General features: G+C 38.5%; 1 protein-coding gene across 1 annotated transcript; it reads right to left on the reverse strand.

The window, feature by feature from the left end:
* Positions 1–1686: 1686 nt before the first annotated feature.
* LOC124129301 lies at positions 1687–12361 on the reverse strand. Its single transcript, XM_048389513.1, has 17 exons — positions 12255–12361; positions 10623–10945; positions 9415–9569; positions 8875–9127; positions 8499–8604; positions 7880–7976; positions 7505–7600; positions 6713–6763; positions 6216–6300; positions 5992–6051; positions 5719–5895; positions 5084–5222; positions 4723–4831; positions 4414–4486; positions 3672–3818; positions 3287–3426; positions 1687–2254 (listed from the first exon to the last, which is right to left on the reverse strand). Exons 1-17 carry the CDS (start codon positions 12304–12306, stop codon positions 2023–2025), a joined length of 2295 nt encoding a protein of 764 aa, XP_048245470.1. The 5' UTR covers positions 12307–12361; the 3' UTR covers positions 1687–2022.
* Positions 12362–15596: the final 3235 nt, after the last annotated feature.

Consider the following 15596-nt stretch of genomic DNA (forward strand, 5'->3'; position numbering starts at 1 on the left):
TGCTGATGACTTCTACGTTTCGCCTAGCAATCGCCTTCTTTGTCTATATTAGATTTTTTAACTTATTATCAGTCCGAAACTTCACAAGATTCTTGTAAGTCAAGCAATCTCATCTTATATTGGGATTGTGACAAAGTTTCAAAATGAATATATAGTCTTGAGAAAACAAATCTTGTCAGGCCTTAATTGGTTCGGTTCAATTGCAATTTAGAGCTTTAACGGTTATGTTATAATACCGCTAATTTCAATTATTACCCAACATGTCTATATCTAAGTGATCTTTTCTTCAGAGTGTAGATGTCGATAGATCCAATATTACCGAGTGATGATCAGTGGGCTTAACCTCAACAATTTCTGATAATACATTCCATGTAATATGCAATTAAATTATTTCTTTGCTATTTGCATGAGTGAAGAGGCGAGACCATCATCACTAAATCCATCTTGGAAAACAGATATGCCGAAAAACTTGTACAGCATCAAACTTTGACATCGGACGAATGTGATAACTATGTGATAACTATGTGATAACTATGACATGGTAACAAGAGGGAACCGATGTGTTGTAGTGGATTTCTTAAATATCAACAGATACGTTTAAGGGGTTATGTGCAGGGATTTAATGTATCAGTAAAATTTCCCCGTTTCACATTAAAGCAATGTGTTGTATTGTTTCTTCTGGCAATAGCTTCTTCGACGTGATTAATATCTTCTTCCATACCTTTCATAAATTTAGGGAGCAGGGTTTTAACCCTTTCATACTCATAACATTAATGTACCTTTTTGCTGCTATTACAATATGAAAGAGAAAGTTTTTATTCAGCCCTCCCAGAGGAATTTTTTTGTTAGTAATTTCAACAATTCTTGTAGAACTTACCAAAAGTTGTTGACAATTGTACATTCCAGATACACAAGGCATATATTTTTCTTTTGCTATTCCACAGAATGATGAGGTATCGTAGTCGGCGAGTTTCATTCATTTCACCTCTCTTTTAGTGTCAATAATTTTGTGTAAGAATTTGAATTGCAAATTTAGTAATTTGGTATCCTGTTCACTTTTTTCTATATTGCAAATACGTGTGTCTCCAATCATTGTAATAATGTAACTCCGTTTCTCATTTCCCGAACACTGCTGCCAGTTTTACTGAAGTAATGAGATTATGACAGAACAATCATTTATGTTTTCATCGTTTAAGATATAATTCTTAGTCTATTTTGACCAAGCATCCAGAGCGTATTGCCAAAAAGAATAGTCAACGTGAATTTCTTTACTGATATAAGCATCGAATTCAAAAGAAACCCGCAAAGGTTGTCTTTTTTGGAAAGGTGTCATTTAAGAGCAGACATCTTTAAGGAGTCAATAAAAGTTCTAACATTTAACATTCTAAGTCAACCCGTTTCGTATTTCCGTGTTTGTTCTTTTAACGTTATCTTTTGTATCATTCCATATATCCTATTCATTTTGAAAGTGTTATCCGTTGTTGCATTGATAGTTTGTTTGGCGTCCGCCGTGGTGGTTGGCAAATAAAAAAAAGTACACAACCGTAAAATATTTATAATAACGCAAAAGAAAAGGCCTGTATAATGTGAATACCTAAATGTAGCTTTGACTGACTTCGGATTAAGCTATCAGAACCGTGTATTTACTCAAACGTTTGCAGAGATACAACACACAAAAAACAAAGATACAGTTCATCTAACATTTTATCACTTTCACTTTCAAGGGTGCAGCAACATCATAAATGTTATAAATGCAAAATACCACACACAGAATCTTGATAACATATGTATGTACAGATATGCAGGTACACCAAATTTGTGTTCTGTGCCCAGGATTGAATGCAGAAACACACACACTCACGTACACGTTTACAGAGATACGACGCACGAAAATAAAGATAGAGTTCATATAACATTTATTCACTTTTATTCACAACATAAATGCTATTAATGCAAAATACCACAAACGGAAACTAAATAATAGATGCATCTACAGATATGCAGCCACATATATAATGTTCACTATTCTCCACGACATGCACCTGCTGTGAAACTGAGGGTGGCTAGACCTCCTGCTCCGAGAGTACAGGTCACAGGTGAAGATTTACCATCCACGTTGAACCAGAAGGAGACATTTTCGTTGGCAGCTCCAGTGAGGCTGATGGTGATGTCATCGGCAATGTTGATGCCCGTCACTCTCTGGGGTGACATGGGCACCCACTTGTCCAACTCACCCTGGATGAGAACTTGTTTGCTGCAGGAAAATATTTATACAAAATTTGCCACAATGTTTTACTTCAATTTCGTTAAATTACAAAAAAAAGAGACATGACAACTGATAACGTTTGTTTACAATGTGTATTATTTTCAACTAAAACATTCTTGTACATTTATGTTAAACTATGTATAAACTTTCGTTTGAAATCACCTGCCCATTGCCATTTATCCATTTGGTGGCGAATCCGCAGTTTTACAAATCTTTTTCCATGACTCCGACATAGATCCAGGTGTTATGCCGTATAATGACATTTATGTCATTTATCTGTTTGTCAGCATTTGTATATATTTTGCATTTCGTTCTTATCAACATTGAATCGTATGTTTTGTGCAATACTGTTGTTTATCAAGTGATACCATCTTACAGCGAGAATTAAAGATTCCAATGTAGCTCTCGTGATTCTGTTTACAAATGAGTTTATTTGAATTTCAAATGTCATAACCACGGAAAAGGCGCTGTTGAATTTGCTTCAGAGAAGAGATAAACAGCCCACGTTGATAAATATTTGATTCTTTCTTGTAACTTCAATGTATATTCAATTATCGATATCTTACGTAATATTTCCAATCTGTGAATCGATATATTTCGTGAGATCTTCAGTGCATATGCACTAATCAATATCTTTCGTGATATATTCAATGTATATTCCCTAATCGATATCTTTCGGCATATATTTAATGTGTATTCACTAATCAATATCTTTGTGATATTTTCAATGTGTATTCACTAATTGATATGTTTCGTGATACCTTCATTGCACATTCACTGATCAATTTGATATATTCAATGTGTATTCGGCCAGAGCATATCCCGAAATGTCGTTAAATCAAAAGGCATAACTCGCGTTCATACATTTATAATATGGCATGATATGTAATTTTGATTTATATGTTATCAGAGTATACAGTCATGTAGAATAGCTTAATATTGTTTGGTTTGTACCTCGAACAATTGCAATAGGTTTTGCTACTGACACGTATCTCTTTTTTTAAATGGAATAAACCGTACCCGTTGAACGTCAGTACAGGCGATACATAGAAGAGACAGAAGTCAGTAGTGGTGCAACCACTCATTGTCAAAGGTTGGGGATCTGTCAGAGGCTGGATCTTGTTTGGATCATTTGCTGGAAATACCATCGAGCTGGGAAACTGAAAATAACAACGTTAGCTTTAGTTGCATAACTGACCAAATTTACAGTTTTATTTACGAAAACCTTAACAAAATAGCTTATGAAATAAGTAACGATAAGAAGACCTTAGTATCTAACCCCTTGATATCCAGCCATACAAGATGACTGGTGTGACTTTCCTGTAGATCAGCAGTGGGTATGAATTTCTAGACAGTACATAACAGTAAAGCAAGACATGATAGGATGTAATTAGTAACATTTTACCCCTTGATATCCAGCCATGCATGGCGTCATGGTGTAGCTCCCCTGCAGATCGGCAGCGAGGACGATACCATACTTGTTCTTTCCGCCAAAATCTGAATACGTGGACCACACCTCCCCATCAGGACCCTCAAAGTCTGCCCAAGCCATCTGGTAAACATGCATTATCAGGTAGATAAGAAGCCCTCGGTTCTATCAACTTGAAGGTATTTCATGCCATTTCAATATGTTAAATTCGCAATTTTGTCATTTGCCCTTGTGTAAATCCCAGTTAGTAATCAACAAAACGCTCTTCTAATTGAACCATAATTTTGCTATTTTAAAGGCAGACTTGCAGTCTCGTGCCGATGTTCACTACACATAAATGCGCCATAAACAGGTTGTGGATTAAATATATTGTGTAATGAGGATAATTAGCCACCGACTCTTTCCGAGGCAGAGGATGGGGAAATGAAAGGTCCTTGAGGGAATGGTGCTTAGTGTGTAGGTGGGTGGTGCTGGGATTTTGTTTTTTCATTCTTCATTATTTAATTATTTACCCCGAAAATACCTTAACCGGACATGCTACGTTGTATTCCTGAACAACATGTGTTGAGAAATGTTTTGAAGCATACATCTCTACACTAATCCCCTCCCTCACACACAAACACTACCCACACCCAGCATATTAAATGACATTGTTATGTTTGACTCTTCATTCACAACCCAAGGTCAATATTAGAGTAAAAGCAAGATTCACAGCTACCTTCCGTAACCTGTTGTCAATTGCAGTCGCTGGTCGCGATGGTTTCAAGATCAGGCCGTCAGTATTCACAGATCTATAGAAAGTGACAGTCAAGAAACGTAATATTAATAGATGCGGGAATATTGATAATTACAGGATAATAATAACTAAATAATATATATAAGAATACTAAATAATAAGTAAAAAGTACATTTACAAACATATACAGTCATAAAGGATATTGAACAACTTCAGAGAACAATTAGGAAGAAGTAATTATTATTTGTTAGTGTAAAAAGTACTTTCATTTTTTTCAAACATCCAACCTACTTCATGATGAGTGTCCTGTTCATGCCCCCGACCATGTCGCTAATTCCTACTGGGCCTGTACTCAAAGTTGCAACCACGGCGTGCAGGGACGTGTGCGGTTCCGTATTATCTGAAACACATTATCCAATTGCCATAATCGGTATCCTTTTCTGAATATAGTCACGATATGCAAAACTATTTTGACAGTTTCCGAACAAGAAATGACATCGTGAAGATTTTACAAATAGACATGTTGATTGAGCTGTTATGAATGTGACTTAATATAACTCCTTTGACCATTCCAACTCAACAAGAAATTGTTCTATTAAGAAATCAAACTTAGACTCAATGAAACATTTGTGTCGATTAATGTTCTACATACTGTAACCATTTCCGGGTTCAACCTTGGTGGTCCAAAAGTTATCCTTGAAGGGCGAAATGCCAATAGCCCAAGCAAATAGTGACGTCACACCTATCTTCCAGTTGTCAGTGTTTGGTCGGTTATCGTGGCTTACACGAGCCTGAAACATACATCACATTACTTTAAAAAGTTCAAAATGACAAAGTGCATACATATATTTGGTCTATTTCCGGGGTGAAGGGGTAGATACTAGTATGTGGTTATGTGTTGCTCGTTTCCATTCCCAACATGGGACATAGCTAATGCTAAATCAGTATGATGTTTGGCGTTCTACATTCATTAATAATATCGTTTCAAAAGGTGAGCTGATATGAGGAATTCCACGTCATGATATAACTTCATGGATGTATTGCTAAATCAGAATAAATCCACACTCATTTAAAACATCACCTAAATATGGTCGGACCGTTGTTAACAGTCCTCTTCATACACACTCATTTACCCCTCATAACAGAAATATTGTTCAAAGTGGCGTCACACCCAATTCAATAACTAATTCAATTAATGACTATCTAATAGTCACTTACTCACACCTGGTAGGACCCAATGTACAAGCCTGGAGCTTGGCTAAATTCGGCATCTTACTCTCCCCTCACCTGTGTGACGACAGGTATTTCCAGAGACTGCAGCATATGTCGCGGCAAGGACATGCAGTACTGGATGGTCAATCCGTTCTTGGCAGCTCCATTCCCCATCTGAGTCAGCCATTGGCTGCCTAAGTCAATGTCACTCAGAAGTTTTTTGATTTGTTGAAATTCAACATTGAGGTAATCCTACAAGAATGAAACAAGATTAGGACAAAATCAAAATAAATATGAACTGTTTGGTTTGATATCTTTCGTTTTATGGTTGGTAATTAGAAGAAGTACCTGTTCGTAGACAAACAGACCCCATTTCCTGGACTCAGCGAGCAAATCCGTCCAAAATCTCTGAAACGTAATGAGATAAATGTCAAGAAGTACGGTGATTCATGAATGGTCAAAATAATCAAATAAACAAAGAATCCCATAGCAAATGATAGATATGGGGAAAAGAGATAATATTGAACCTATTTAAATAGCATTTACGTCTTAGCCAACAGTAGCGTCAGTACCTCTTCCAATGGTAATGACTTATGACCATCGATCAGGAATTCATACTTTCCTCCATTAGCAGTTGCGTAGGTTGTGTTGCTTGACCTAGAATATTAACAAAGCATCATGTTATGACATATTGCTGACAGAACACATATAAACGTATTTTCACAAATAGAAATTTTCACAAAATTCCCATCGACGTATCAAAACTAATGAGAACATTTTAAACAGTTACATATTTCTGAAGGGAATATTCACCCTCAGAACAAGTGAGAGAATTATATATTATTCTAAACACGCATCAAACATATCGTTTTGCTCTTGACTTTGAAACGAGTTTGGTTTTTTTATCCGTGCTTGTTCGTTCTTGCTTTATGAAATGTGGTTTCTTGGAGTAATTGTGTTTGTTTAGCTAGTATTGGTGTTAAAACTCGTTTCAGATGTTTCTTAAATAGAATAGGGCTGCATTAAGGTAAATCTGATACTTGTAACCTGATTCCTTGACCTGGCTTACCAGTACATGCTGTGGGCCACGACGGGGTACCCTGTCTTGTTGTAAAGCCACCTTTGTCACAGGAGGAGGTAAAACAAGCGGAAAATGTGTTAATTAAAGTGTCACTAAAACTCAAAATACCATTCGGGAAAATGTCACTCTATGGTCCCGAGAGAACATGTATCATCACTGCTTAACATATCCACTCCACGTAACTTACAAGACATATTACTGTACATATTTTCTACAAACATTACATTTTTATTTCAAGCATATAAGAGACATTTATAACGTATAAATTGTGGCAGGGGAAATACATTGATAATTATGTGTAATAAATGTGATAAAATAAAAAAAATGGATTACTTACATAAATGCATATTGGGATATAATCGGACATATACAATCTCGCACTAAAACAACGTTTCATAACTCCATATTATTGTTGATGAACAGGTATTCCCATGAGGATACTTACCTTCACTGCGTCATTAGTGCGCTCAAATAAATATTTTTAAATTTTGGATTTTTAGCATATAAGAGTTTTTAGTATAATGGGAGGGTCACTCTATTGATTAATACAAAGTACAAAAAACAATTTCTAATAGATTAATGCAATGTTCGACCAACGGGGTCAGGTGGCGAAGCTCGCTGACTTGGGTGATGCATGTCACCGTTTCTCCGTATGAAGTCAATCACTGGATTATCGTGTCCGGCCTCGATTATTTACAGACGGCCAATATTGCTGAGTACGGCGTTAATCCTCAAGCAAAAAAAATAAAAAATATAATTAAAAAGGTAAAAATATCTCACTGCATTCCTTTAGGGAAGACCTTTGGCTGAGCTGACCACGTCACAACACCATGGTCGTTGTCCCAATAATACCACCACTCGTCGTACTGCATATACCTTGCGAGTAAACAACAAGATCATCGTCCCAGTAATACCACTCTTCGTACTGAATTGAGACACACATATAGCTCTGTAAAAATAGTCCAAATGAAATGAAAGAGCTTTACAAACGTTTATGTAAATGTAAAATCTTTACATTTTAGGACATAATTAGACATTTGTTGTCTAAAGATACACAACAACATCTTTCTCTGGAACTTAGCACACATAGAGAAAATATATCAATTCAGCAACATAACGACATATGTATAGTTTAGCATAAGTAGGTGAACAAACCTGGCTGGTACACCAATCTGTCCCATATAGGTCTGGAGATCCAACACTGTGTCCTGGTCGTTTTTTCCTTTCTCCGTCCGGTAATAGTAATATGCCCCTTAACAAACATGTTCTTTTTGGATGATTTTGTTTGCAAAGATTTTCGAACTTGGAAAAGCATTGTTAATTGTGCATTGTGAAAATTGCAAGTCAGAGGCAACTTTTGGACAAAGTCACTTGCCAAAGATGACACCACATACACGTTTACTGTTTACAGACACGCTCAGAAACCATGCTTCGTGGAGCTCTTCCACCCATTCAATTCCTCTCCGCCGCCAGCCTTGTTTAACATTGCCTGACAAAATATGCTAAGGTTGCCTGTCGTACTTCGAAACAACCTCAAGTTAGATCTGTGTAGTATGCATGTTCTGTGAGATTTATGTATATAGATATAGATATAGATATATATATATATATATATATATATATATATATAGATATATATATATATATATATATATATATATATATATATATATATATATATATTACATTATTTGTGCATTAGTTTGGGACCAAATGTGCAGTTGGTTCAATGTGGAAAATCAAATCAAGTCAAGACATGTCCAAGTATCCTCACCATTGTCCATCCAGTACCCCAAGTAGTTGATCGTAAAGTCGGACTTGACAAATTGATCTGTACGCCCGTGCCATTGTTTCAAGATTTGTCCCCAGCTTACGAAGGCCTGCGAGCATAATCAAATGTTTCTTGTACAAAGGTACATTAACATCTCCGTATTATCATGAACGTGTCGAAGTTAAAATGGATTCTGGTCTGGAAGCTTGCAAAGCCTAATATATAATCTAATGTACAAGCATTATGCAATCAATACATATATACACCCATGTAACGAAAAATACAGAAAGATAATCTGATGACTCATCCCATGTTCTAAGTCTAAAAAATATTATATTATGTGCTGATGACAGCTAATTTTAAGTTGAAAAACATTTACCTTATTAATGCCTTGGTTACCACAGAACAGAATAAAACTGGTTTCAACACCAAGAGGGACGTTTTCAACTCCTCCCATCGTCCCCCAGTAGAGATTGTCCCCGCCGGTGCTGGCGTTCTGACGCCATATTGATGACGACATAAATCGACTGGCAGGGGAGATAATCAATGTATTTGCTGTCTTCGCTTGATCAAATAACGCCAGGGGTCCGCCTTCGATTCCGTCGTCGATTTTAAATGATGATGGTCCCCATCTGAAAGAAAAGCATACACATGTTAAAACTGATTGAGAAATATGTCAGTAAAACGTGTTATTTGGTTACACATCATTAATATTATATTTGCAAGAAATGGCTCCCTTGATATTTGGGCGGTTCCATGTAATTTTACGAGAACCTGTTGATATTTAGAAAAAAAAGGCTTGCATGCATGACTATTGGGATGTTAACACCTTTCTGACAGAACATTTGACTATTGAGGCTTTGTATGGTGTCCTTTCAACACGTAAAATATCATATAGGTTTTACATACAAATACTTACTGTCCTGCCATTAGACCCACGCTACCAAACATCAGTCCCCCATAACCAACGTAGCCCAACGGAAGGGTTGACTCTTGAATCAGAAATCCAGGAAAGCCAGAAATGGTGAAGTCGCTGCTGTTGGAGGCGGTGTTGTTGGCTTCATTGATGTAACGCTGTTGTCGTCATTGATGACAGAAAACATGGAGAGAGTGTACACAGGCAAAGTGTCAATGAGGAAAATATGAAGATCATGTGGACTTCTACCTACACCTTGAAACACGATCCTCTAAAACTACATGAACACATTATTAAATAATAATTTATCGTCGATGTACGTTAACGTGTTATTATTGCATGGTATGTGTTTGCCGTATATATGATGAACAGCGTGTGATTCTCGCGTCGATGTACGTAAACAAGAGCGATGAAATCGTTTCCATGATTATGAGTAATCTCGCATTTTCCTTGTAAGATTCCGAATACATTATTACCATGTGTGCATCAATTACTGTCAAATAAAGATGGTAACATGTGTTTGCGAAAAGTCGACAACCGTCACAAACACATGCAAGATGTGGTACAAGTCAATATAGGGAACTGCATCGGAAATCATTTCATTCGCTACTTCTGTAGTAGTCACAAATTAATCGATTAATGTTTCTAAAATGAACACCATCACAACGCCAAGAAATAAACATACAGCAAGAAACAAAGCACACGCACACACACAAACACACACACACACATAAAACACACATACAAAAACCACACTGCACACACAACGCAAACACACAAACACACACACACACACACACATTACCAAATCCAAACCTAAACCTTGTCATATAAGATTTCAACTGTAATGAAATCTGTGTCATCTGTGAAAAGCATGTATAATGTTTTCACACATTTGAAAATACATGAAGACGGTGACCATACTCACACACCTCTGTCACATATGATCACAGTCATGTGTATGCTCTTTCAATCGTGAGCGGCGTAATAAATGTGAATATGGCGGCTAAATGAAAAGTACAGTTCAATCGTCGGTCATTTGAACCTCGTATCACACTTTCATCTGTTACCACGCATAACACTGGGACATGCTGTCCCTTCGTGTAGTGACACATCCTGAGTTGTGTGGGAGGTATTGTTTAAGGAGACATTGCGCCTCTCTCGGTATGTATAGAAACCGCTAAATGCAATCCTAAGCCATGTTTAATCACCTGTTTGAACAGCATGAACGGTATGGCCGGATTGTTGTAGGTGAATATGCTTGGATCTGGTGTGTACTGTACAAAGCTGGCCTCGATCTGACTGGACCCTGCCTGGTACAGGAAGCTGTTGGCCTCCCACTGCCCTACGACGTCCACACCACTGGACTGAGTGTTCTTGACCAGCTTCAGAGATCCATCGGCAGATGAGAACACTTGGCCATCAGCTCTGAAGAAGGTGGGGGCGCTCTTCAGCCACGCATCTCCCTGGACAACGACGTTGTATGTGCCGTCACTGTTGACGTTCACAGCAAAGTCCTGCTTTCCCTCTGAGACTGCGGATGTGAAAACTAACTGATGAACATAGCAACGTTATCCAACACTAACATCAGAATAAACTGAAGACATCGATGTTGCCGATGATAATTCCCCTTTTGCATCAAAATGTCAGTTTCTAGAAAAGATGGTTCCGGATTTTAAAATGTTTCATTAGTTCATAATACACCACCAGGACACCTCGGCACCAGTGAGGTCTGCATTGTTGGCGTATATGGACCTCTCAGGGTACTGATACACCAAGACACACTTTGCGTTGTGCATTGAAAACTCAAAGTACATCACAACATAAACGTTAAGGGTGCTGCATTGGGCAGTTGCGAAGTACAACACTTCCGATTCGAGAGGAGAGCTTCTTCCTATGTTAAACTCATGAAGACAGAAAAGGGGAATTTGAATATTTATTGAAACTGACTTGTGGGAATATTATATGTGTAGAGCCAAATTGAATGCCACGTTAATGGAAATCATATTTATCTTCCAAAACTGGCTCCCACAGGAGATGTCGCTTGGGTGAGATCAAGCGATATCTACTTTGTAGATATCACTGACATGAAATTGCTTCACAGTGCTTTTGGGACCATTGTGACATCATTGTTACATTACGTCATTATCAATGACATCACCAATGCAACTGAAGCTGCTAGCAGTACTTTTTACACTTAAGACACTGCTTATTACTGTCTACAAACTGAAAACGTTGGAAGCATTATGTTGGATGATAAATAAAATTTCACCCTCGTGTCTTTTGATATCAAATAAATCAACACTCGTTGATACAAATGGAAAAACTCAGAGGCTTGCCGATGAGTTTTTCGACTTTTATAAACTCGTGCCGATCCATTTGATATCAAAAGACACTCGGGTGAGATTATAAGCGAGGTGAAATGGGGTTTAACGTTACATCCAAGATTGTTACACTTATGCAACGACGTGCATGCACGTGTGTGTGGAACCATAATCTTGCACTGGGAAAATATCCAGGCCGATGTTATGGTGCTAGCCCACAAGATACCATGCCCCAGTTTAACATGAATACCCACTTTCACAGTATACAGACTCCGAGCGACCAGTCCTTGTACCAACAACATGTTTTACGGTTCGGGGATCAAACAACCCGTCTTCCGCTCTTTCTTACTTCAAGTACCATTAGTTAATGATAGTTTAATGCCGCCATTAAGAAATGCAATAGTTTATGAACCATGAGAGTTACATGAATACATTTGCTAATGAAGTTTGGATACACCTGGTTCCGAACGATAGTGTTGTTTAAGGTCGTCCATCATTCATGTATAAAAATATACTTACTGACACAGAACGACGAAAACAGAAATACGTATATCCAGCTCTTGAGACACATCTTCAAACTGTGGAGATACGCAAACACTTGAGGTATAGATTACGTATCAGTCGATCTTATATCCGCCAGGTCAGGCTCTATATCAGAACATAGGGCTCATAGTGTGGACATCACATGAAGACCTGACTTACGTTGTGTGTCAAGGTTGTGTATGGGTGTTACATTCATCGTTTTATCAATGTGTCATGGGAATACAACTTTCTTAAATATCAATACAAGTAAAACAATTAATCTGAAAATGTGCATAATTATGTTTGGTGGACGTTGGAGTTGATATAACATTTGAGGAAGATTGTATTCCTCGTGGTGTCATGTGCCCTTGCGAATATCTAGGGCTTCGGTCCTCTCCAACATTGAAACACAGATTACGTATATTCTCACCGCCAAAAGAAACAGGGATACCATACATGTTGGTTAATAAATGAAGGCTTTCTGATATTCAAGAGATATAAGAATGGTTCAATGCACAAATGAACATACTGGTATCTTGTGTGAACTATTGTCATTTTAAGAAAGAAGGGAAGAACAACTATTTAAATGTCAACCATGAACAGAAACTTCACTGAAGTCTGTCTATTGTTTAGATGACGTAATATATAAATTTCTGACCCTACGAGGATGTCGTGTTCGAAACAATAAAGGTCTGTGACGTCATCATCAATCAGCATAATAATTGTTGGAATGCACACGTACAAATATGGGAAAGTTATTGTATTCGATATTTCTACCCTCTGGGTACTTGTGCTTGTGTGCTAGTGGAGCAACTCCTGCCACGATCTGGTATCTGCACAGCATCAGCTATGGATTGTAGCAATCGTTGACTGATAACTCAATTTGTGACCGACCTTGTCCATGCAGCACGCTACATCCTCATGCTTGTGATGTTAACAGGTCAGGGATACAGCTACAAATAATTAACCTTGTGCATTCCAGGTAGCATGACTATTGCAAGACTTGACGTCGAGACATGTTGAGAGATACATGTATGGCAACTGAAATGAGTTTGTCTCATGATTTTTAATGGATAAACCAATAAGAGTTAACTTGATTCTAATGGTTTACGTGATCTGAGGCTAGTAGTTGGAAGTGAAAATCTGCTACAAAAACATTTGAGCTTAAAGTTTTCTTGAAGGGCAAATGCACATGCAAGTTAAACTACCACATATACAAAAGTATAAATTCATCAAATTATACACAAAATTTATTTTAACATATTCATAAATATACATATACATATCCATATACAGAAATTCACACAATCAACAAATCACACGCGTTCGATTAGTTAAATATATGTGTCCACAGTGTTGTCAATACAAAGTAGATAACAGCAGATTAGAATCATGGCCAGCGAGTTTCAGGGCCAGCTGGCCACCGAAGCAAGGCATTGTGGATAAGTGAAAGCGCTTTACATCGCGTCGGTAAAATTTCAGTGCATGGCGCGTAGGTTGACTATGCATGTACATACGATAAATGGCAGTTTGAAAGTAATTCGCCTCAGGATTAAATTTCGCATACTTTTGTGTTACTGTGGACTTGTCACTCCGACAGGCAGGTCGGCCTCCGAGATGCTGCACTATTTCAATCATGTAGGTGTCCGGAACATCACGGAATAAAATATGGATGTGTGTGTTTGAGTATGACAAGATGGATGACTTCAACTTTCCCTGTATGTCGAGCAATATTCCAGCAGCTCCAACCTTTGGTTATTATATTTCACAACCTTTGAGATACCATCGAGCATGTCTTTCTACCCAGACCCTACTCAAGTCCCTCTGGTCTCTACTGCTACATGAATACCACCCACCCCACCAGCCTGTCGTCTCAAGTCCCCCTGGTCTCTACTGCTCCATGAATACCACCCACCCCACAAGCCTGTCGTCTCAAGTCCCCCTGGTCTCTACTGCTACATGAATACCCTCCCTACACCCCACCAGCCTTTCGTCTCAAGTCCCTCTGGTCTCCACTGCTCCATGAATACCACCCACCCCACAAGGCTGTCCTCTCAAGTCCCCCTGGTCTCTACTGCTACATGAATACCACCCACCCCACAAGGCTGTCGTCGCAAGTCCCCCTGGTCTCTACTGCTACATGAATACCACCCACCCCACCAGCCTGTCGCCTCAAGTCCCACATGCACGCGCACACACAGTCATAATCACGGACACTCACAATTACGCGCACTCACCCACAATCACACACACAATCACGCACACACACAAACACGCGAATATTTACCCAAACATAGACTTGGTTCACTCACCAGGAAGTAATATTACAGTGCTGCCATTGGTGAAGGTCTCGACACGCTAGATGATATTACTAATTATGTCCCAGTCAGAGTATAAGAATACGCGCATTGTCTAGGCATATGTGTTTTCTAGACACGACAACCAGGTATTCCTGGAGTACTGTTCTGAATCGCTAGGAAGGTTTATATAATACTGCGTGGTAGCTGCTAACCCAAGCGGATATTTCTGGGTGTCTAGTATGCTGGTAGTTAAAACAAGCAGATATTTCTCGGTGTCTACAAAAGTTACATTGAGTAAGTATGTATTCATCTTACCCTATCCTTTACATTGAAAGTTTGGAAATATGAAACAATGAAGTCAAATGAAGTATTCAACACGATTGTGTATGTACATGGCTGCACATTAATCTGACAATAACAGAAGGGTGTTTCAGCAGAACATGACAATATTATATGACTGCGTGAGACTCCTCCTAGGACAGCTGTAGTGAGGGAGTGAGTTGGGTTTAACACCGCTTTTAACAGTATTCCAGTTATATCACGGCGTGTCAGCTTAATGTGGGAGGAAAGCCCGAAGTGATGCAGGTCTCAGATGTTTACCACTTCGGTGAAACCCACGAGCAAAGGTATGGTGCTGACAAACCTAGAAACATAATCGGGGCGAACCGGAATTCGAACCCACAATCATAGGTTTCTGGCGTGCCCAAGGGCCGCAACTGCACAGCGAAGCGCGGTGCCTCAGACAACTGGGCCACCCGTGCCCCCAGGATATCTGTAAGTGGTCCTGTGAGGATGTGTTTGTTTTTAAGAGTATTCCAAAAGTATGTACGCTATGTCACGGCGGATCTTGGACAAGCTTTATGCTGGCAAAGAGTGTGGTAGATCCAAGATGTTTCAGTATTCTTTTTTCGAGAATCAATTTTCTCTTGCGCCTAATGTAAAAGAGTATCAATAAGCAAACCCTGTATGCACAGTTCCGCTGTAGCTCCCTTGAGTAATGGATAGAGACAGGTAGATACGTACACATACATGTACCAGG

The sequence above is a fragment of the Haliotis rufescens genome, unplaced genomic scaffold (genome assembly GCF_023055435.1).
Source record: "Haliotis rufescens isolate VD_foot unplaced genomic scaffold, xgHalRufe1.0.p SCAF_8, whole genome shotgun sequence".
NCBI lineage: Eukaryota > Metazoa > Mollusca > Gastropoda > Lepetellida > Haliotidae > Haliotis > Haliotis rufescens.